Genomic DNA, 25,208 nt, shown 5'->3' with positions numbered 1-25,208 from the left:
GACGTTCGTCTGTAGTGGTAGGGCCTCCGCCGCGCACGTCAGTGCCAACGAGGAGGGGGGGGGGGGGAGGCGGTAGGGCTACACCAAGGTCAATTCAGTTGGCCGCAGATGACGCAATGGACTAGATACGGGCACACGTGACAGACAGACAGAAAAGGTTCTCATTCTGTGAGGATGCTTGGCGATTGCTGACATTCGTTTACAGTTTCTTCAGCATCCTTTGAACAAAGCGGTATTGGGGAAGGAAACTGACACGTCCTTATCATCGTTTCAGGTCGCTAGTAAGAAGGATCTACTTGTTGTTAAGACTTTTTTTTCTAAAGAGGGCCAATGTTACCTTAGATACCACTTGGCACGATACTTTGTGTGAAGTTTTCCCCCGATATTCTGATACACGTAAGTAAAAGGGCTTTGACATCAAGTTGGCCCTCGTTAAAAACGACCTACAAGCGATGATAGGGACGTGGACAGTCATTCATTTAATGCTCACAGTCCTTCTACGCGACGTTACATCGGAAGTTAAACAAAAGGCGGAGGTGACATGCGTCTTAGAAGGAAGATTTATCGCAAGGCGTTGCATCGGATTTAGTGTTTAGTGTTTGTGCAGTGTAGTATACAGGTCCTCCCTTTGAGAGAAGGAAACGCTTATCAAACTGTTTTTGCTTTTTGCTTTGTTTTCGGGCAAGGTATAATTGGCTCCGAAAATAAATGGTTACACATCCGAAGGACTGAATCCCACACAGGCTTGTGCAGTAGAAAGGCGGCGTACATCTCTGGCTTACTCTTCATGACGAAATACAGTTTGGTCGCTCGCCGCTGATCCACGCTCCGTCTGCCATCGCTTGGAGTGTGTTGTATGTCGCAGCCTGTCTGTTTTACTAAACCACTCATACATGTCCCTGATTACATTAATGAGACACGTTTTCTACAACTGAGGCATATTCGGAAAGAAAGGGACATATCACAAAATGGTTATTTGTGATAGGAAACTGTAAATACACTACTGACCATTAAAATTGCTACACCACGAAGATGACGTGCTACAGACGCGAAATTTAACCGACAGGAAGAAGATGTTGTGATAGGCAATTGATTAGGTTTTAGGAGCATTCACACAAGGTTGGCGCCGGTGGCGACACCTACAACATGCTGACATGAGGAAAGTTTCCAACCGATTTCTCATACACAAACAGCAGTCGACCGGCGTTGCCTGGTGAAACGTTGTCGTGATGTCTCGTATAAGGAGGAGAAATACGTACCATCACGTTTCCGACTTTGATAAAGGTCGGATTGTAGCCTATCGCGATTGCGGTTTATCGTATCGCGACATTGCCGCTCGCGTTGGTCGAGATCCAATGACTGTTAGCAGTATATGGAATCGGTGGGTTCAGGAGGGTAATACCGGAACGCCGTGCTGGATCCCAACGGCCTCATATCACTAGCAGTCGAGATGACAGGCATCTTATCCGCATGGCTGTAACGGATCGAGCAGCCACGTCTCGATCCCTGAGTCAACAGGTGAGGACGTTTGCAAGACAACAACCATCTGCACCAACAGTTCGACGACGTTTGCAGCAGCATGGGCTATCAGCTCGGAGACCATGGCTGCGGTTACCCTTGACGCCGCATCACGGACAGGAGCCCCAGCGATGATGTACTCAAGACGAACCTGGGTGCACGATCGGCAAATCGTCATTTTTTCGGATGAATCCAGGTTCTGTTTACAGCAACATGATGGTCACATCCGTGTTTGGCGACATAGAAGTGAACGCACATTGGAAGCGTGTATTCGTCAACGCCATACTGGCGTATCACCTGGCGTGATGGTATGGGGTGCCATTGGTTACACGTCTCAGTCACCTCTTGTTCGCATTGACGGCACTTTGAACAGTGGACGTTACATTTCAGATGTGTTACAACCCGTGGCTCTACCCCGCGAAACCCTACATTTCAGCAGGATAATGCACGAGCGCATGTTGCAGGTCCTGTACGGGCCTTTCTGGATACAGAAAATGTTCGACTGCTGCCCTGGCCAGCACAGTCTCCAGATCTCTCACCAACTGAAAACGTCTGGTCAATGGTGGTCGAGCAACTGGCTCGTCACAATACGCCAGTCACTACTCTTGATGAACTATGGTATCGTGTTGAAGCTGCATGGGTAGCTGTACCTGTACACGCCATCCAAGCTCAATTTGACTCAATGCCCAGGCGTATCAAGGCCGTTATTACGGCCAGAGGTGGTTGTTCTGGGTACTAATTTCTCAGGATCTATGCACCCAAATTGCGTGAAAATGTAATCACATGTCAGCTCTAGTAAAATATATCTGTCCAATGAATACCCTTTTATCATCTGCATTTCTTCTTGGTGTGGCAAATTTTAATGGCAAGTAGTGTACTTCTTTCTCATATGTCTGAATAACAACCTGATTCTAATATGCAAGTATTTCTGAATATAATGGGTACTACTATTAAGTAAATCTTTCTATAACACTATGTTTTAATGTGAAAAATAATATTTCTGATAAAAACTTACAGGTCTTTTTCTGATATATCAGTAGCAGTAGGTTATAATGAGCAAACGTTTCTGTCATAAAGTGTTATTTAACCCTCAGAGAACATTAACACATAACAGTAACATTATTCTTAATAATATGTACGATCATGGACTCTTCAGAAACGTACATAAACAAAATAACAGAAAGTGAAACGAAAATAATTACAACTGTACAAATAAAATATCGCTGTGTAGTCCTGACGTCCATACATTTTGACGGCCAGTTTCTCTGACATAGTTACTAGCTACTGACCTTTTGTTCCTGTTCTTGTTCCTGTTCTGCATGAATGTCTAATTTATAAATAAACATATGGAGTAATGACGAGCTATTTTCATAATCCATGCGCTTAAATAAATCACTGACATCCTTTTATTTTTCTGGTTTCGCTGAATTAAATGCCACTGTTGATAATTTCAGGTTTTTCAGTACTCTGTTACTGTATTTCTGTTTCCAAACTCGGGATGATATATATATATATATATATATATATATATATATATATATATATATATATAGTTGTAAGCAGGAACAGATCCAAACGAGCTGCCAAGACTCACTACACATCTCGTATTATGGTAAAGTGTGAATCAGTTTTAATATTGTTATTCTGTTATTGGTCTTATGTTCACTGACCAAATTTTAATTTGGGATCCTCTTTATGAAATATACCTTGTGTACGGCGAGTATTCCCTTTCTTTTTTGTTGTGGCATAAGATTGCCACGTCTGTTTTTATCCCAGAGTGATTAGATGTCCTGCGTATGTGGAAGGGGTACATTCACTTTTCAGTTACCTCATTCTGTGCACTTCATTTTAAAATTTGTCATCATCCCAATATAATTAGAGTTGTAGCTGTTACATGTTGATTCATACATTCCCCAACTGTTGTATTTACCTTTCTCTTGTGTCACAGTTTTCCATCTACATCTGCATCTACGTGCTTACTCTGCTATTCACGATAAAGTGCCTGGGAGAGGGTTCAATGAACCACCTTCAAGCTGTCTCTCTGCCGTTCCATTCTTGAACGGCACGCGGGAAAAATGAGCACTTAACTTTTTCTGTGCGAGCCCTGATTTCTCTTATTTTATCGTGATAATCATTTGTCCCTATGCAGTTGGCAGCCAACAGAACGTTTTCGCAATCGGAGCAGAAAACCGATGATTGAAATTACGTGAGAAGATCCCATCGCAACGAAAAACGCCTTTGTTTTAATGATTGCCACTCCAATTCATGTATCATGTCTGCGACACTATCGCCCCTATTTCACCATAATACAAAACGAGCTGCCCTTCTTTGTACTTTTTCGATGTCATCCGTCAGTCCCACCTGGTGCGGATCCCACACCGCACAGCAACACTGCAGAATAGGGCGGACAAGCGTGGTGTAAGCAGTCTCGTTGGTAGACCTCTTGCACATTCTAAGTGTTCTACCAATGAATCGCAGTCTTTGGTTTGCTCTGCCCACAATATTATCTATTTGATCGTTCAAATTTAGGTTATTTGTAATTGTAATCCTTAACTGTTTAGTTGAATTTACAACCTTCAGATTTGTGTGACTTATTGTGTAATCGAAATTTAGTGTATTTCTTTTAGTACTCATGTGATAACTTCACATTTTTCTTTATTCAGGGTCAATTATCACATTTCGCACCATACAGATGTCTTATCGAAATCATCCTGCAATTCGTTTTGATCATCTGATGACTTTACAAGACGGTTAATGATAGTATCACCAGCAAACTAAGAGGGCTACTCAGAGTATTTCCTATGTCGTTAATATATGTCAGAAACAATAGAGGGCCTATAACACTTCCTTGGGGAACGCCGGATATTACTTCTGTTTTACTCGATGACTTGCCGTCTGCTACTACGAACTGTGACGTTTCTGACAGGAAATCACGAATCCAGTCGCACAACTGAGGCGATATTCCATAGGCACACAGTTTGGTTATAAGACGGTTGTGAAGAACGGTGTAGAAATTCTTCTAGAAATCTAAAAATGTGGAATGAATTTGACACCCCCTGTCGATAGCACTCATTACTGCATGAGTGTAAAAAGCTATATTTCCTGAATCCGTGCTGACTATGTGTCAATAAATCGTTTTCATCGAGGTAATTCATGATGTTCGAATGCTGCAAATCGACGTTACTGATATGGGCCTGTAATTCAGCGGATTACTCCTATTTCCCTTTCTGACTATTGTGACTTGAGCAATCTTCCAGTCTTTAGGTACGAATCTTTCTGTGAGCGAACGCTTGTATATAATTGCTAAATATGGAGCTATTGTATTAGTATACTCTGAAAGGAACCTGACTGGTATGCAATCTGGAACCGGAAGCCTTGCCTTTATTAAATGATTTAAGCTGCTTTGTTACGTTGAGGAGATCTACTTCTATGTTTCTCATCTTGGTAGTTGTTATTGATTGGAATTCAAGAATATTTACTTCGTCTTCTTTGGTGGAGGAGTTTCGGAAAACCGTGTTTAATAACTCTGCTTTAGTGGCACTGTCATCAGTGACTTCACCGTTGTTATCGAGTAGTGAAGGTATTGATTGCGTCTTGCCACTGGTGTGCTTTATGTATGACCTGAATCTCTTTGGGTTTTCTACCAGGTTCCGAGACAGAGATTCGTTGTGGAAATTATTAAAAGTATCTCGCATTGAAGTACGTGCTATATTTCGAACTTCTGCAAAACTTCTCCAATCCTGGAGATTTTGCGTCCTTCTAAATTTGGCATGCTTTTTTCGTTGCTTCTGCAATAGCGGTCTGACCCGTTTTGTGTACCGTGAGAGATCAGTACCATCATTTATTAATTCATGTGGTGTATATCTCTCAATTGCCGTCGACACTACCTCTTTGAAATCATTCAACAGCTTTTCTACGCTTAGATGAGCATATCGTAAAGAGTGAAGACTGTCTCTTAAAAAGGCGTAAGAACATTTTTATCAGCTTTTTTTAAATAAATGTACTTTTCGTTTCTCTTTTGTGGTTGTGGGTGTTACGATGTTCAGCCTAGCATCATCTGCCTTGTGGTCGCTAATCCCTGTATTCGTCACAACACTCACTATTTGTCCGGGATTATTTGTTGCTAAGAGGTCAGGTATGCTTTCGCAAGTATTTACGCTTCGAGTGGGCTCATGAACTAATTGTTCAAAATAATTCTCTGAGAAAGCATTCAGTACAATTTCGGATGGCGTTTTGTGCCTGCCGCCAGCTTTAAACGTATAATTTTTTCAGCATATCGAGGGTAGACTGAAGTCACCACCGACTATAATTGTATGAGTGGAGTACCTATTTGAAATGAGACTCAAGTTTTCTTTGAACTTCAGCAACTATTTCTTCTGAGTCTGGGGGTCTGTAAAACGATCTAATTAATAGTTTAGTCCGATTGTCAAGTATAGCCTCTACCATTACTACTTCGTAGGAACTATCTACTTCAGTTTCACTACAAGGCAAACTACTTCTGATAGCAATAAATACTCCACCACCAACTGTATTTAACCTGTCCTTCTGAACACTGTTAGGTCGCTGAAAAAAATTCGGCTGAACTTACATCCGGCTTTAGCCAGCTTTCAGTACCTGTAACTATTTGAGCTTGAGAGCTTTCTATTAGGGCTTGGAGCTCTGGTTCTTTCCCAACACAGCTACGACAATTTACAACTACAGTACCGATCGTTTCTACAACCACCTTACTGTTAGTGCCATTTGTCTTAAGCGAATGCGAGGTGGAATCCAAAATTTTCGTAACTAGTGCTGCCATCTGGGAAGCAGCAGTAGTAGATCTTTCCATTGCTAGGTGGCGAGAGCTCCACATCTGATGAGGCAGTGTGCGGAGTGGCATTCAGCTGGGAGGACGTGTTGTGTGTTCACAGGCTTTTCCGTAATTCTCTGTGTTTGGTATGTGGCGATTTTACTATGTCACACCACATCTGATGATCCAGCTTTCTTGTCACGGGTTATCACCGGCGACGAGAGCTGGATTTACGGTTATGATCCAGAGACAAAGCAACAATCGTCCCAGTGGAAGAGCCCGGACTCTCCAAGACCCAAAAAAGCGAGACAGGTGAAGAGCAAAGTGAAGAGCATGATCATCGTTTTCTTTGATAGCGAGGGAATTGTGCACAAAGAATTCGTCCCACCCAACCAGACACTGAATACTGAATACTACTGTGACGTTTTGTGACGGCTCCATGAAAACGTGCGGTGACGACGGCCCGCAATTTTCGCGTCAAGGGAACTGGCTGCTGCATCACGACAACGCACCCTGTCACATGTCCTTGCTCACCAGGTGCTTTTTGGCAACAAAAAAAAAAAATATAGCGGTTGTACCCCACCCACCGTACTCGCCAGATTTGACACCTTGCGACTTCACACTATTCCCAAAACTGAAATTCAAGTTGAAAGGCCGTCGGTTCGACACTCTAAAGAGGATTCAGGAAGCATCGCTGGCGGTGATAAACACCCTCAAACAACAGGACTTCCAGAAAACGTCTGACCACTGGCACAAGCGCTGGGACCGGTGTGTACGTGCGGACGGGAACTACTTAGAGGGTGTTCGATGAGATTTCGGGATTGCACCCGGATCATGTTGACTTCTTGCCACGATATTTCGGCTGGCAATCTTCCAGCCGAAATGTTGTGAAAAGAAGTCAACATGATCCGGCTGAAATCCCAAAATCTCATCGAACATTCAATACGCCGGGAAAACTTCAAGATTACTTCGAGGGTTATGGTGACCATTAGTCAAAAGGTAAGGTTTTCAACAGATGGCAGCACCAGTCCCGAAAATTTTGGACAGCACCTCGTATCAGTTTTTAGAAAATGTTCCTAACTCTGTGGGCGAGTTGGTTGTCGTAGGTTATGGAGTGTCATTTTGTGTACACACAGACACAGACACACACACACACACACACACACACACACACACACACACACACACGCAAACACAGCGGCTCACCACCCACCATCCATCCCTACGCCAGTGCCCCATTCCAGTCTCATCCTCTACAGCTCCCGTGATCCCTCACTCAGCCCTGAAGCATGTGAGCAAGGACATGTGCAGTGTGGTACAGACTAGGTTACGTGTAGAGAAGTATTTGGATGTGACATATGAGCTGGAAGAAACCTGTACTACGTGCATTTAGTGCATACGGAAACGATGGAAGCATGAATAGGACAATAGGACATAAAATAAACGTAAGTGCAATAAAAAAAGAACCCAGATAGTTGCAGATACCAATAGTTAGATTTAAATGGCATGCAAAGAATCACTACAGACATATCAAAATATGTATAATTAAATTTTTTAAATGTTGTATACCACTGAAGATGCGTAGCATGGATTGTCGAAATATTTTTGGCATACGCACATGAATTCAGGTGCAACACATGGAATTTTTATCATCGTTATGATAAAGCATACCTGAAATTGCACACAACGAGCAATGGCTGAAAATAGTCAAATAATACCTTCAGTTTGTGAGCTTTCCAAATTTATCGACAATAGCAGGAAATTTGCACGAAATCTACAATTACTTTTTTCCACTTGCAAACAAAATGGCTTTGTGACCACCTCATGGGAAAACCTCATACTTTGCCGCGCGGGATTAGCCGAGCGGTCTCGGGGGCTGCAGTCATGGACTGTGCGGCTGATCCCGGCGGAGGTTCGAGTCCTCCCTCGGGCATGGGTGTGTGTGTTTGTCCTTAGGATAATTTAGGTTAAGTAGTGTGTAAGCTTTGGGACTGATGACCTTAGCAGTTAAGTCCCATAAGATTTCACACACATTTGAACATTTTTTGAACCTCATACTTTCAGCTTCCATCGCTAATGGTAGCACTACGAGAGAATACACAGCAAGAGAAGTATATGTTGAATGTTGATCCGATTTACTGTATTCAGGAATATGAATGTGTCCCCACTCTGAAGGAGAATCATCATCAGAGCTACATGAGATATCTGATATGACACCACTCACAGTACCTCAAAAACCATAAACTTTAAGTTTCTCCAAAATAATATGTTTTGCATAATCAGACGTTTAAGACAGATACGTGAAATCTTGTTTCTCTCTTATTTTAAAACATGGTCAGTAATGCAGAAAATGGCATTTCCAGTGGAGGAACCCTTTTAAATCCAAACTGTGACTGACTAACTTAAAAAGGTAATGTATTAAAACAAACAATTGCAGTTTTATAAGCTAGTGTTCTCTAGACATGGTTATAAATAAATAAATGATGAGTTTTAAGTGTGGAGCAAACACCGAATCGGATTTCTAACAACGCTTCAGAACAACGTATCTCGGAAACACAAAAGAAATAACGTTACAAATCGCTTGAAAACATGGTTGCAAGTAAGTGAAGCTTCTGCAAGTTACATGAATTCACAGGTGACTAGGCAGGTTCCGATCACACGTGTTTTCGAAGCAGCTTCAAAAGGGACTGTCGCTGGGGGTATATCACTTGAAACAGATTCTGGCAGAAGCTGCCTTCATTAAAAGTTATCTGTTTGTGTGGAAATCATCTATTCTTAGTTATAGGTATATTTAGGGATATTTTACTTTCTTCGACGATAAGGAAGAATTTTGCAATTAGTTTACACTGCTTTTCTGTCATAGGTTCTCAGAAACCTCCATCTGTATTACAGCCCTCTATGGGTGTGGATATTGAACAGGCTGGTCCACGGGCGGTAGAAACCGACAAGACTACCGGAAATTATGGCAGTGTCTAACGATATTTAGGGCCTGATTGGTAATAATGAGCAACGGATTCTTTTGGAAGGATCAGTGAAGGAGTTTTCTGTCATAGAAAGCAACATACCTGTTCAAGCATAGCATACTGAAGTTATTCTCAATAAATTTGCTTTATTTCTTTCATAGATGTTTCTCCTAATTTAATATAATGTTAGGTGCAGGTGAAGCCTCTTATTATTTTACACAACACGCACGCTATTTCTGGGAAAGGTGGGATTCTTAACAGACGGGGTTGCATCTCATCAGCCACTAATAAAGTTCCCGCTACTTTAATGCTAAAACACATAGGACAGGATAGACAAGAGCTCAAACTGGCACGTAGTGCACAGATTCAATACTAGCATGCAATGGGGTGAGGACAGAGATCGGCTTGGCATTAGACGATAAAGCTTTCTTCTTTATACTCCTATTCTGTACTGTATAGCAACTTCACTTAGAATTTAATCAGTATCAAAGGATACTGCATGTGCTATGACCACGTGTGTTCAAAGTGGCTTTCCACATGCTTACAAGATTTTAATCAAACGGTTGAAACTGTGTAAATGCCTCTACCGTGAGGCGGTAGCAGTTTATTTAAATAATCTACTGCTTCTACTCGAGTTTCTCTATAGGCGAGCGTAACTACCCTGTTACTAGTTCGTCACACGTGGAGCACGTGGCCCCTACTTGTAATACACAGAAAACACACATTTAAAATCTATAAACCCTTTAAAAACTCCTAACACACATAAATAAACTGAAAGTCACACGGCTTGTTACCTAACTCTATCGTATAGATCGACAATTTCACTATCCAAGCCTAACGTTGCCTACCCCGTGGCGTGAACACAAAGGCATACATATATTACTCTCAATACACAAAAATCATACAACAGAAAATAATCAAAATAACCATGAGCGAAATCATTGGTTTCGCTATTCAACGCTGGGCTGAAAAACAGTGGGTTAGTCACAAATATCTAGTATTCCAATACCTTTTTCCATTACCAAACGAGACGGACATGCTGAAGGCTCGTCCACTCGCTTACCCTTCCTTCGCAGAACAGCCCCTTACCATGGCGGAGCTCCTGAGAGCCTCTGGTATTCGGTGGAGGGGTAGCCTGTCCAACCTCTCCCCGCTAAACCCTATATTCTCACATCCTCTTTGACAAAGTTTTGCCTGTGGTCGATCTCTGCCACTCAAGCCCATGGAAACAAAGTTGGCACTACTACAGTCTACCAAGACTTGTCTGCTTCCAAACTGATGGCTGATATCGCTTCAGGAAAGATAAGAATAGGTTGTAAACGATATTTCACGTACGTGAACATATTAACATTAAATAAATATTCTACAACATAATAAATCAACGTTCCATCCTACATGACGGTAGTTTCGTGGCGCCCGCAGTGGGGCCGCGTTACGGGAGAGAGAAAAACGGCAAGTGGCCGCACCCGTGAATATCTATCGATGATGCTGTTCTTTTAAAAAGGTACGATTGCAAAACATCGTATTTAAAATGAGAATACCCGGCATTCTGCACGTGACGTCCTCACGTAAAAGACAGCGCAAGAAGACACGATTTTAACAAACTTCAACGTTGTCATGAGTCTCAGTCGTATGGATGCAACCCAAGTTCTCGCTTCTTGTTTGCCACGGATTCGTTGTTACATCCTAGGTTAGTGTTCGAATGCCTCTATATAAAACACAAGTCGAATTTCTGAAATACTGCTTTCTGCTGAGATCTGGTCGTGCCAAAGGATGAGATGAGAGTCACGACAAGAAAGTAGAGTGTGCGTTTGTGTTTCAAAGCATTACGGAACTGAAACGAACTCTGCTGGCTAGCGTTCTCACTGGCCGGCTCCGGTCAAAGCTTTTGCATCGCTATGAGTAATTCTTTGGTTTGGCAAAGATGAATCTCTCTCGCGGACAGAGGCGACCACGGAGATATAATAAGGGGGCGTGTCGTGATGCCACAAGCGTGAAGCCAACATCTACCGTGTTAGATGGCCCAAACATTAGCTTCTGGACTCTGGTGGAAGTCTTTTGATCGAAAATTCCAGCTTGCGTCATTCACGGGGATACTGACCATTATGATTATTGTCTAAAATGCAAAAGAATCACATTTCGTTCGTAAGTGGACTCGTTCAAGCTATATATACTTTCACGTATACGAAGTCTGTATTTGTAATTTACATATTCTGTCATTGTTTTATTTCTCTCATTTGGCTTCTGATTTCCTATAAATCCTTCGTGAAAGGTTCTCCAGATGAACTCTGTGAGAAGGAATGACTGGAAACCGAGCAAGTGTAGCCAAGTATGTTCTCAGCATTTTCGGAAAGGGGACTTAGACATAACATTAGTTACGTCACTTTGAGGAACACACTGGATAACGAAAGCAGCCTTTTTATGTCAGATGCTTCTTTTCTTGGTTATTAGAAATTTACAACAAACAGAAAGTTACATATGCGAAGCGAAATGCGTCGTATGATTGAATCATATACGCATTTGGACTTGTTTATCTGGTGCTGTGTTATTCACGTAGTCTAATTAAAGCAACTGTCTCGTGCACACGACATAAACTAGGGACAAAAAGCAATCGTAAACTGTAGCCTGCTAATTACTCGGGCATGTAACATGGTGGCGCCTGCTTCAATACAACGTTCAGCGTACGTCTGTAGCGTCATCTCCGCTTATTATGTGGTGGTACCTCCATGGAGGAGACTCGTGACTGATTGTGATCAACAAGAGACTTAACGCCGACCATGGTGCAGCTGTGCAGTATATTAAAGGCACTCGTCACGAATCGGCCGTCTTTCAGCTTCAAAATATCATTCTGTGGTAAGGTAAGAAATGAAAGTATAGAATTTATGTATCCGCCTGGTGCTCACTGTAGTCTATACTGCGGTCACAGAGGAAGCTGTACTCAGATTATGGGACCATTTTGAGTACTTTGCATTCACGAAAGGTCTCACTCGCAGAAATTTGGAAAATACTCCAAGACATCGACAAGAACTTTTACGATTTCGCTACTCCAGACAAATATTTTCAGAAAATACCCATTGAATCTTAAATTTGTATTCGATATTAACATATCTCTCTTTTCAGGTAAACTTCTCGGTATTACCAGCTACATTTTACATCCTTCAATGACTATCGTAGCAGTATCTTAGTGTAAGATCTCTCACAAAATCTGAAGAAATTCTGTTCACACGTAAAGGCTTTCAATGGTACTGACAGTCAGACTTGACAAAGGAACACAAATTGTTGATAGCAGAGCAAATACTGAAATATGTTTTCAAATATTCTTTTACTGAGGAAGACACAGAACTACTGCAGCAGTTTACTTCCCGCATCACTTCGAAGATGAGTGGTGGTGCTAAGTTCCAACGGGACCAAACTGCTGAGGTCATCGGCCCCTAGGCTTACACACTACTTAATCTAACTTAAACTAACTTACGCTGAGGAAAACACACATACCCATGCCCGAGGGAGGACTCGAAGCTCCGACGGAGAGAGTCGCGCGAACCGTGGCAAGGCGCCCAAGACCGCGCGGTACTCCCCGCGGCTCGAAGATGAGTGAGGCACGAATTAATGGCTCTGAGAGACAGCAAAAACTATAAAATTAAACAAGGCTGCAGACCCTTATGGAACCCTGTCACACGCAGAAAAGTGAGTTACCTCTCATTTTAGCCATACGCCAATGATTCGGAGAAACCACGGGTCACACCCCCCTGCAAGAAATGTAGCAGAAGTGACCCACAAACCTACCGTCATATTTCACTGATGTTCAACTGTTATAGTATCTTAAAAAGCGTTATGAGCTCACACTTAATGATGTATCTCGAACAGAATGGTCTCATTCATGGCAGGTGGCAAAAATTTTGGACTCATCGCTTATGCAAAACTCAGCTTGTGCTTGTCTCATATGATATCCTGAAAGTCCTGAGTCAACGCAATCAGGTGATTGCAGTAATTCTAGAATTCCGAAAAGGATCTGACTCGGAAACACAACAACAATTTTAGCAGAAAGTGCGATCATACAGGGTGACCCAGGAGGAAATGTCAGTATTGAGGGATACGACCTCATTCGAAGTAAAAAAGTATAGTAAACACGAGCACTAAAATGCTAGGCCGCTTAAGAGTTATGTATATTGCTTCATCTTCGGGAATGTGAAACAAATCTCTTCCAAAGCAAGCTCTTTTCTGTCCGTGTTTTGATAGGTGGTAGCATGGAGCAAATTGTTTACTAGACAAGTTTTTTCTTATTTTGGTCCATAGTACCTCCTTCTAAAATATGGAAAGCAAACAATTGCAGAAGAAGAGATTGGTTTCACATTATCGAAGATGAAGAAGTGCTCATAGTTCTTAAGATATGCATTTGAGAGCTCATGTTCACTAGTGTTTTTGGTTCTAATGATAGTTCCTGTCATACACCTCTGAATACTGACAATTCGTCCTGGGACACACTGTACAGGGTTTCAAACAAAATGTGTGACTTGACTGAGGATATTTTGGTGGAGTGGATGCAGCATGTTACTTTGCATGGAGAGTCATCGATAGAAGTAGAAGTAACTTCAGGAGTGTCCAAGAGAAGTGTTTTGAACTCTTACTGTTGATACTGTACATCAATCATCTGGCAGACAATATCAGCAGTAAAATGAAGAAATATCTAAAAAAAGCTGCACAAGTATCCAGTCAGATATTTACAAGATTTGAAATGCAAAGACTGGCAACTACCAAAGAAATATCTAAATAAAACTGTACAAATATCCAGTCAGATATTTACAAGATTTCAAATGCAAAGATTGGCAACTCCCGTTAACTGTTCAGAGATCTAAAACTGTGCATTTCATAAAACTACATAGTCAGTAAGTCGTAATTGGAATATTTAGGGGCATGGATGTTTGTGATGTCCTTAGGTTAGTTAAGTTTAACTAGTTCTAAGTTCTAGGGGACTAATGACCTCAGCAGTTGAGTCCCATAGTGCTCAGAGCCATTGAACCATTGAATATTTAGGAGTAATAGTTTGGAGGGATATGAAATAGAAGAATCACAGAGTCTCAATTTTAAGTAAGGCGATGGCAGTCTTCGATTCATTGGCAGAAAATGAAGCCATAGAGGGAACCATACCAAATAACACTAACTTGGGAAATTGTACGTGTATAAAGTAGGACAAGGCGAATGACCACACCTTCGTTTGACTACGGGAGAGTGTCGTGGATATGTTGAAAAACTAAACTGGTAGGCTCTTTGAGATAGATGTCAATTATGTCGCGAAAGCACAATGTTAAGTCAAGAGTTTGGTGATATCCTTCATCCCCCTCCAGCCCCACCCCTCATGAAGAAAAGAAAAAAGTTAGACAAATTACGACAGACGCAGAGACGTTTAAGCAAAGACCCCGAGGTGTCTTACACTAACCGTGCCCATGTATTTCCCTGTGGTTTGCAGAGTATGGAAATAAATGTAGATACTTTTGCTGTTGTCAGTTATACTGCCCAAACAATAAAACTCGTCTACCACTTAAAGCGTCATATTTCCTGGTCTAATGCACTCAGAATCACCTGACGTAATCCTGTTACACTCCCTTCCATCATTTTACTTTTTTTGTGTTCATGTTGAACCTGTTTCCAAGGTAACATGTATTGCGTTCATTAGATATTACAAGTCTTGGGCCATCGCCGAGTAAATTATAACTCATGGGCGAGTTTCTAAGTTTTTATTTCATCTCCTTAATCTTTAACACTAAGGAACATAAATTTCAAAAAGGAAATTACTTTTACAGTTTTGAGTGGGTGGTTCTGTGGGCAGGAACCTTTAAGTCAATAAAAGCGCGAAAATAAGTGACATATTCGAAGTGGCTGTACTATAGGATATAGTTTATATATTGATGTTGAGTGTTAAATTTGATCATCGTGTTTAGTTCGTATGTACTTCGTGGGATTGTGGGTATTAAAATTGGCAGGTTGACGCTCTAACTGAAGGACTCAGGATTACCTCGGTATGACGCCAAGCCGTCCCCTTTGCCAACTTTCTCTCCTTTTACTCTCTCTCTCTCTCTCTGTGCCCTTCCCTCCCTCCGCCCCTCCCTTACCCCACTCCCATCTTATCCCCTCCATGAAAACCTAATAACTATCTCCCGACTGCGGTTCTTACACCGCAATAAATGCCGCCTCGTGGTTACGTCTTCGACGACTTCAGTTACTGCCTTTAGAGAGGTAAGCGCCGACGTAATGCAATTACGGTTTCTCCGCTGCCGGTCGCTCATCGTGTTCTCGTATACATTTGTTTGTTTGACAAAGAGGTACCATCATCTAAAATTCTTTTATGTAGTGTGTCGGTGCTTCTGTTCAGAACTTGATGATGCAAAAGTTGAGTGTCGTGTACAGGGTAAAGTACCAAATTTTTTTCATTTCAAATACCTTATGGCACTTTAAAGACATTGACGATCTGTCTTCTCGAAGACAAATGAACATGAGGTTCAAAAATTAAAGCACGTTGTGTGTTTTCAGTCAACGATGTCTCCATTTTAAACTGTAATGTGTATCGAAACTCTGTTGTTCTTACGGCAGACTGAATCGTACAGTACTCGCCACTCTCTGCGGAAATATATGTTACTGAAATAAGAAATACGACTACTTACGTCATTAGCTTTTCAGGGTTCTAATTTGAATACGTCCATCGTGAAATACTTGTGTTTTTAAAACCATTGTTAACTTAAAAAACTTTGTTAAGATATTTTTTTAAATGAAGGATAGGATGAGGTGCTGCCACTTGATGAACAGATCACCGGTGTACAGCGAGAGTGCCGCAACCGCGTGCTGAACAGTTTCTTGGTAGTCGCGATCCGTCTGGTCTCACACTCCTGGAATCTGTCAAGAGGCTGGAAGTTTTGCTCCGGGGAACGTATTCGTAGTAAGAATGGTACCATGCAGTAGACCAACTCTTTTTGTAGTTGCTGCGTTAATACATAGGGAGAATGATATCAATCATAGATTGGTGCTTGAATTCTATACGGACGTAAATATCGTTGTATATACACCTCAACAATTATACGACACTGATTTTCAATATCGACTGAAGTGCTGTCGATAAAATGTGTAGGCAGTGATTGTAGCAGTCAATATTTCCTGTTAACTTCAAATTCTCCCAAAGACGCTACACGATTGATCACGTATGTCTTAGGTAGCGACGTATATTTCGTTGGACAGCGGTATAAACTTCTAATCATGTAAATGTATATTCACTCTAAAATTTCTTGTCAGACCTACAATCAATTGCGTCACCGAATTTCACTAATCGAACTTCTACTAAGGATGAAGAGACAAATGAGTTCTACTTGGTTACTTAGATTGGGAAATAACTTTGGTCATTTCCTTAGCTGCCCTGATATGACACTTGCATCTTCAACCTATTTGTCAACACGTTATTTAAATCGTATCGTGAAAAATATTATTTTTAGATGTACAAATTTGGCGTCCCACACGGTCCATTTCGTTGTAATGGAGGGTTAATCGTTCGTTTCTGATATCTTACTTCCTAGCAGTAGCACAATTTTTGTGGTTTACTGATTTACTTTCCTTTGTCCGGGTATTTCAAGCACTAATCATTACGTAAAACCAGGGTAGTGTTACTAAACTTCAATACACGTCGATCTGTATTTTTACTCGTTGTTCTAGTGAACTGACTGGTCGAGTAGCGCCACAGACAAGAAATGTAATGGTTCCTTGAGTTGCTGACGCAATGCCAATTAATTGTGCAGTTCGTAACTTCTTCATATTTTACAACTGTATGCCGAAAGCCGTTGTATGGTGTGTGGCGGAGAACACATAACGCACATTACTGATTCACCCCTACTCTTTAACCCTATCCTCACCCCACATCGATTTAGTTTTTAGATGGTTTTCCTTGACAGTTTGAGACAAATGCCGGGATGTTTCCTTCGGAAGGGTACTGCTACTTTTATTTCACACACTCGCCCATTCCGAGCTACCGCTCCGGCACTAATGACCTCTTCATCGATGGAACGGTAGACTGTAATCTTCCTTTCACTCTTAGTTTCTCACACTACATGCCCACCCTTCTCTATTCGCATAGGTATTGGCCTCAGTTTTTCAACTTTCATTAGGACAGATGTATGTGGCAGCAAGAAGTATTTTACCTGTATTATCTGGGAACCAATACTTTCGAGATTTTAACAGGGAGACAATAAGGGACTCTCACGTTACACTTCAACCCTTTACAGTGGGTTGAATGTTTATAGTGAAGCGTGGTTACAGTTAAATTCATTTCGACAGGTGTAGAATTATCTATACTTTTTTCTGGAGTGGGTTTTACCGACTGATAGCGGGCGACAAGCTTGATCCTTGACGCAGGATACTGATGCGTGTGAGGTCATTATGCGCCAATGGAGACAGAACCGAACATAAAATACTTCAGGGTACGTGAGCGCATTCTCAGTGTATAAAATCCCTCCAACGTTTTGGCAGCCGTTGCAAATAGCCTTCCTCAAGCTGTTTTGCAGCAGTGACTGAAACGCTGGAGGAATTGCATAAACTGACAGTGTGGGGTCACACTTTGTACCCTGAAGAATTCTACGGACAGTGGCAGCGGCTGCGGGGGCCTACGTTTAATTGGCAATAATTATTAAGCTCCTATATAATGTTTTTGCACTGTAGGTTTTGGTGACTGAACTGTGTCGTAGCCCAAGATCTACGTTAAGTAGAAAGCCGTCAGTCGGTTTGTGAGTTAACGAAACTAATGACTGTCAGTACGAAGCTTTATTTGTGTCCTGTAGCGTAGTCAGATGTCTATGTTAGCTTGCAAGGTGGCTCATTCTTTGAGAGTTGGCGAAGCCAACGAATGTGATGTCATGACGGTAACTACGAGGACTGAACCAGAAATATCGGATCTGACGTACAGATAGCGGTTGTTGTGCAAACAAATGACTGTGGTAGAAGATACCAACAGTATAAACTTTAAGTTTGATGTTTGACGATGCTACGTTGTTTAGTATTTGTTTGGTAGCCACCAACAGTGAACGCTCTCAGGAACCTTTGAACATTAGTAAAAATGATCATCGTTATGTGATACAATACTTTTATTTTAAATGTCTTAGTCAAAATAATATTAACGCTAGATTCGACTCTGGGGGAGTTTGTTCCTTCGTTTGCAACTGTAAAATATTACATCGCAGACAGGAAGTGAGGCCATATGTGCTGTTAAGATGAACATCACTGTGGCTCACCAAACAAGGTGACTACACTAGAAATAATGAAGAAATCCACAAAATGGTTTTAGATGACCGTCGACTGTAAGTAACGAGAAAGCAAACATCCCAGTCGTTTCAAAATTGCTGCACGTCATACACTGTCAGTTTGGACCTGAGAAAGCTGTGTGCGAAATGGGCGAAGCGATTGCTCGCAATGGAACGAAAACAGCGTCTTGAGGATATTTCAGTCAAATGTTTGGCGATGGTTCGCTACAATAAAGGCTAGATTTTGTGTCGATTCATAACTAGATGAAACATGGGCCCATCACCCGATACGTCATCTCATCGTCCATGGAATGGTAAACTGTAATCTTCCTTTCACTCTTCGTTTCTCACACCACATCCACTTCCTCCTCTATTCAAATACACATTATCCCAACAGTCAAAACAGTGGACTTAAAGGGGAGAATTAGCTCCAAAGAAGGCCAAGACAGTCCCATCTCAGGCAAGATCATGGCATCTTTTCTTTAGGATGCATGTGGTATAATTTTGACTGATTATCTTCAAATTGATAAATCAATTAATTGTAAGTATTATGCGTACTTAGTGCAGCGTTTGAGTAATGAAATCAAGCAAAAATAGCCGCAATTAGGGGAAACGTAAGTTTTGTTTCATCTTGAAAATGCACCAGTTCACAAACATCCATTATCGTGTAGGCCAAAATTTGCATCCTCATGGACCCTATTCGTCAGATTCAGCCCCTCTGCTTACTTGCTGTTGCCAAACTTGAAGAAATGGCTCGATGTTAGAGATTTGCAAAAATTGAGGATGTTGAGTCTGCAGTTGATGGTAATTTTGCGGAGCTCGACGGTTCCCACTACACACCGTGGTGACGAGAGTTATGGGGCAGCGATATGCACACATGCAGATGGCGGTAGTGTCGCTTACACGAAATATAAAAGAGCAGTGCATCGTGGGAGCTGTCATCCGTACTCAGCTGCGTCGTGCGAAAAGGTTTCCCACGTGATTGTGACAGCATCAAGTGAATTAACAGACTTTGAACGCGGAATCGTAGTTATAGCTAGAAGCTTGGGACATTCCATTTCGGAAATCGTTAGGGAATTCAATATTCCGAGATTCACAGCGTCACGAGTCCGCCGAGAATACCAAATTTCGGCCATCAGCTCCCACCGACGACAGCGCAGTGCCCGGCGGCCATCACTTAACGAGTGGCGGCAGGTGCATCTGCGTAGAGTTGTCAGTGCTGCCAACAGACGAGGAACACTGCATGAGACGACAGCAGAAACCAGTGCGGGACGTAAACGACGAGCGAATCCGTCAGGACAGTGAGGCGAAATTTGCCGTTAATGAGCTGTGGAGGCAGACGGCCTTTCTCCACACAACATCGCCCGCAGCGCCGCTCCGGAGCTTGTGATCATATCGGTTGGACCGTAGACGACTGGAAAACCGTGACCCGATCAGATGAATCGAGACTTCAGCTGGTAAGAGCTGTTGGTAGGATTCGAGTGTGGCCCAGTCCCCACGAAGCTACGGGCCCAAACTGTGAACAAGGCACAACAAACTGGTGGCGGCTCGACAATGGTACGGGCTGTGTTTACGTGGAATGCACTGGATCTCTTGGTCCAGTTGAACCGTCCATTGACTGGGAATGACTGTGTTCGGCTACTTGTTCCTGAACAACGATGGAATTTTTATGGATGACAATGCGCCCTGTCACCGGGCCAGAGTAGTTCGTGGCTGGTTCGACTGTCGGACGCCCAGGCTTTGCGTGCCTCTCCAGCGCCCAGAGGGGTCGTTTTAACCCCTGCGATTTAAAAAAAGGTTTCTCAACTATTATTTCGAAATTTTAAGCATTTCTTCTTCTTCTTCTGCTTTTACGGCCTCATTGGACCACTTCAGTCAATCATTTCTGGTCCTCTTCTTTGGTATTTTCCACTTCCGAGTGGCCCAGTATCTCTTCATTCGTTCCGATGCTTTTCGTCGTTCCTCATCTGTAAATACCCTTTTCATTGTATGTCGTTTGTTTTAAGCATTTATTATATTTTATTACTTAAAAAATTTATAGTCATTTTACACACATAGTTGTGAATAAAAAGAACAGACAGAAATTATATTATTTATTGACATGTAAACAAATTTCACTGAACCTGGTAATACTCAAACAAGTGTTAGCAAGTCACAGGCTTTACTTTGTTCTAAATTCATAAAAAATTGAATTTTTCATCAGCTACTACATTGTTTTACACAATGGACACATTTGTATTCAGTTTCCTTTGTACATTTTCCTCAGACCACCTTCTTACAAACACTGCACTTGGAAATAGTTTTATTACATTTGCAGAATTCCAGAACTTGTCATTTACGGCGATTCTGTCACATTTCGTCTTCATCTTCATTTTCATTATTTTCATACTTGTCTGTTGTCTTACAAGGAAAGCGACCCTTCCCATACTCAGAGCGTAGATCATCTGCAACCTGCTGAATAAAATGTCTTCTTTTGATGTTCTTCCCAGTAACGGCCCTAAATACTACATATGCATTAATTCCTGCTAGGTCGAGGATATTGTAGAAGGAGTGCACTGGCCATCTTCTTGAGGAAGCCTTGAGTCCATACTGCCTCGCCATTTTGTCTACTGTGTCAACCCCAAATTTAGTTTTGTTGTCATAACATAGGCCTACAGTTTTCGGAGTTTTTTTTCTCATGGTAACACTAGGATAAACAGAAGCCATTACTATCAAATTTTTTGCTTTCTTTCGCTGATAGACTGTCAAGGAAATATCATCATGTTTTAATACTTTTGTGGAATACAGAGGACTCTTCAAGGACTTCAGAGCATGTTACGTCTTTCATCAGACGATGAAGCAGCAGTGTCTTAGTCTACACTCAGAGGAACAGAATTATCTCCTGTTACATGATTCTTCTCGATCTACAGAGCACGAATAATAGAACAAATGTAAGAAAGCTACCATAAAATCTAATTTAAGTACAGTAGCACAATATGTAGATAAGAATATGATGATTATAAATTAGTAGCAATAATAACAATAATAATAATATACTGACGAGACTGTAAACTTCCATTATCTGTATCTGAAGAATCAGAATCATTTGTATTAGATGATTCATCTTCTCTCAATGTCTGCGGTAAAAACTCTTCCTCTTCGTAACTCTGCAAGAATCTCTTCCTCCCGTAAATATTCTTTCTGATTCATTTTAATCTTCAGCTCACAGTCACCTTTGAAAGACTGATTCTTACAAGAGAATGACGAACAACGGTGAACCAAGTCCAATGTTGTCATTTCATTCGGCAATAAGACGAACGAAAGTAAATTATTGCACTACAGAGTAAAGTAGCCGAGGCTTAAGGATGCAAGAGGTAAATGTATGGCATAAATATAAACAAAATTATAGCTGTTTTCTAAAGAGGTCAACATGACCCCTCCCGACGTTAAAGGTGAAACTGGAAGAAGGTGATAATCAGTTAGGCGAAATGCACTGTTTTTTTAATATAATGAGAGCACATGCGAAATAAATAAATGACACGAAAGTATATGTCGCTTGAATCAGTCTTTAAAACACAGCTTGCACTCGGAAAACTTAAAAGAGTCATTCTGACCCCTCTGGGCGTTCGAGTGTTAAAGAACATCCACCCATATCGCCCGGCATGAATCCCATGCAACATTTATGGAACATATTCGAGAAATTCGTTTGTGCACAAAATCCTCTGACGCTAACACTTCGCAGTTATGGATGCTATACAGGCAGAAGGGCACAACATTTCTGGAGGAGACTTACAATGACTTGTTGAGTCTGTGCTACATCGAGTAGCTGCACTATGCCGGGCGAAAGGACGTCCGACACCATATTAGGAGGTATCCCACGACTTTTACCACCTCATTGTGAGTAGGGTACTGAAGCTATTGAACTTTGTTGGGAAATTATCGAGCTGAAAGGAGACTATGCAGGAAAATAAAGATGTGTTTATCTCAGACTTTTTGTATTTTCTTTGTTAGGTCTAGTACTTCTGGGGCAGGTCTTGTGAAGTTATTGTTATAGCACGTATTTTACGAATGTTTTGGTTTCGATGAGTGTTTATTTGCACCATGTTAATGATGTCATGGTTAAAGCAGACCTGTGGTACCGGTATCTTCATTATTTACGTTTGCTTCTTTGTGACGCGTTGATTTTACGTTGATCGAGACATTAGTACGGCCTGCGTAAGCCGCCAACTGTCGAGAGACCTGTAACGGAACGAGCGACTGGCTGGACTCGGCAGGAGATGGTGCTCCCGTGGTGGCTGCCTGCGGCTGCTCTGCTGCTGCTGGCGGTGGGGGCCGCCTCCCTGGCTCTGTACCGGTGGCGGCGCTACTGCACGTTCTTCTCGCGCCGCGGCGTCCCCTGGGCCCCCCCGCTGCCGCTGGTGGGCAACATGCTGGACGTGGTGCTGGGCAGGAGGTCCTTCGTCGACGTCGCTGCCCGTCTGTACCGACAGCTGGAGCCCTACTCTTATGCGGGGGTCTACAATTTAGCGAGCCCAGTGTTGCTGGTGAGGGATCCCGAAATCGTCCACGCCATCACCACCACCGATTTTGACCATTTCACCGATCACGCCGATTTCATGAGCGTCGACGGGTGCAACCCACTACTGCAGCGAATGATTCTCGCACTGAAAGGTATGGTGAAATTTTCAGGGTTAATGTCTGCACGTAGACCATAACATCTAGTTCTCTAACAACAGTGGTAGAGTTGGTTATAGTTAGGGAAATTTCTGAAAATAACCATGTTGCGCCTTGAGTTTGAGCTTGTGTCTGTCGTGCTGTAGAATCGTGACTTCTTGAGAGTATTGTCTGTGAGAATCGATGACATCTATCCCGTATTCACTGACCAACTATTCCAGTGGAGTGTTCAAAATAGTACTCACACAGTTAAACGTCCTGTGGTCAAAAATGCCAGGCATAATGTTTTGCACGGCCTGTTCATTTATTTACAAAAACGTTTGTTTAAAATCGGTCGTAACGATACAGTGATCGATATCTTGGCAGCGAACTACTTAGCAGCAGCTGCTAGCTGGCGAGCCTTAGCCTCTACAACTTTTTGCTGTCTCCCGCCTTTTTCGGCGGACGGGCATTGTAGTGTTGCGTTAACAATGGTTTACGTAAGCACACAGATTGGCCAACGCGCCATCTTATTTGAAGCCAACTGGAAACCTAGCCGCCTCACCTTGCAACGTCGTGCTGGGTGGTACTAGCCGCCTGTTAGCACGGAATCGTGTGTTTGTTAATCAACGGTATTTGTTCCTGTCATTCACAGAAGCGACTCGTTTGGAAATGATTCCCATTGTGAGGTGTGTTTATCTTGTCATGTGTCATCTTAAGCGTGATATTTACGAGGTGCGAGCTGCTACACTATTTTCATGGTTTTACTGTAATGTGAACAAGTTTAGTTTTGTAATTGCCGATGTATATTTCCATGTAGATACAGGCGAATTTCTTTATTGATTTACATTCGGATATTCTACTGGTAACTCGAACGACATTTCACGCTCGGAAGCACTGTCTTGGATATTTTTCAGAGGTACGTTTAACAGACAGTTTCTATTTATAGTGAAAGCAAACGATAGTCGGGTAAACAAGCAATTTTGAAATGTAGTTAGAAGGCTTAATTAACATTGCTGTTGAGAATTCCAGAGATCTAGCCTTTTTTTGTTATGCTGTTTTCGTGCGCCTTTGAGCAGCCCTAACAGAAGTCAGGACTGATTGTTTTATCTCTCATTGCGTTTGGAGATTTCTTTCTCGGATAAGAGCAACTACCGCGTCCCCTATCATCAGATCATTGAGGTTGAAAATTCATTCGTTTGTGTAACATGTTGGATGATTCAGCATCCTACCCGACACCACAAATCTGATCTCAGCTTGCTGCTGTCATTGTGTAAACGGAAGTATTACTGCTTAACAAGCAAAATCTTTATTTTTACAGTCGCAGACTTTCAAGAACCATTTGATAATGAGTAAGACTGAATGATATTACTGTACGTTGTGCACTGAATTAAAAACAAATCGCTGCTGACAATCTAATATTTCTATTTAAAAGCTAACAGAAATAAAGAGAAAGTAAATAAAACACGTTTATGCAGTACAGTAATTGACTAGTTTAATAATGTCAGTGGCGGCTGCTGTGTATGAGCGAGCACAAGAGCACGTGAACACCCTAACTTTCGACACCTTGCGGATTTATTAGTTATTTTCCTTTGCACGCTGTTAAACGTAAAACAGATGCTGCACTCTGAAACACACAACACTTGTGTGTGAATTCCTAAGGGACCAAACTGCTGAGGTCACCGGTACTTAGACTTACACACTACTTAAACTAAGTTGTGCTAAGAACAGCACACACATCCATGCCCGAGGGAGGACTCGAATCGCCGGCGGAGGGGCCGCGCGAACCTTGACATGACGCATTAAACCGCGCGGCCACTCTAGCGCGGTACACGGCACTTAAATCTAACGCGCTAGTGCTCCTCTAGGCGTCGTGAAACTTGGCAACAGGGTCGTGAGCACACCCTCAGTTGTGCACGTTTTAGTGAGCTTTTGCGCATGCGCAACTCGCGTGACGTAATTGCACTAAGGGTCAAAAACAAAGGGATTTGATAAACAACATGCACGCCTCACGATGTGCCACTCAACTAGAAGTTTACG

General features: G+C 42.1%; 1 protein-coding gene across 1 annotated transcript in view; it reads left to right on the top strand.

The window, feature by feature from the left end:
* Window positions 1-22,792: 22,792 nt before the first annotated feature.
* The window catches only part of LOC126456687 (cytochrome P450 9e2-like), a 97,552-nt gene continuing 95,136 nt past the window's right edge, over window positions 22,793-25,208 (top strand). The window contains exon 1 of the mRNA XM_050092429.1: window positions 22,793-23,186. Coding sequence (XP_049948386.1) covers window positions 22,793-23,186 — 394 coding nt within the window. The remainder of the gene's footprint in view (window positions 23,187-25,208) is intronic.

This window comes from Schistocerca serialis, chromosome 2 (assembly GCF_023864345.2).
Source record: "Schistocerca serialis cubense isolate TAMUIC-IGC-003099 chromosome 2, iqSchSeri2.2, whole genome shotgun sequence".
NCBI lineage: Eukaryota > Metazoa > Arthropoda > Insecta > Orthoptera > Acrididae > Schistocerca > Schistocerca serialis.
This window is presented reverse-complemented; position numbering and strand designations above follow the sequence as displayed.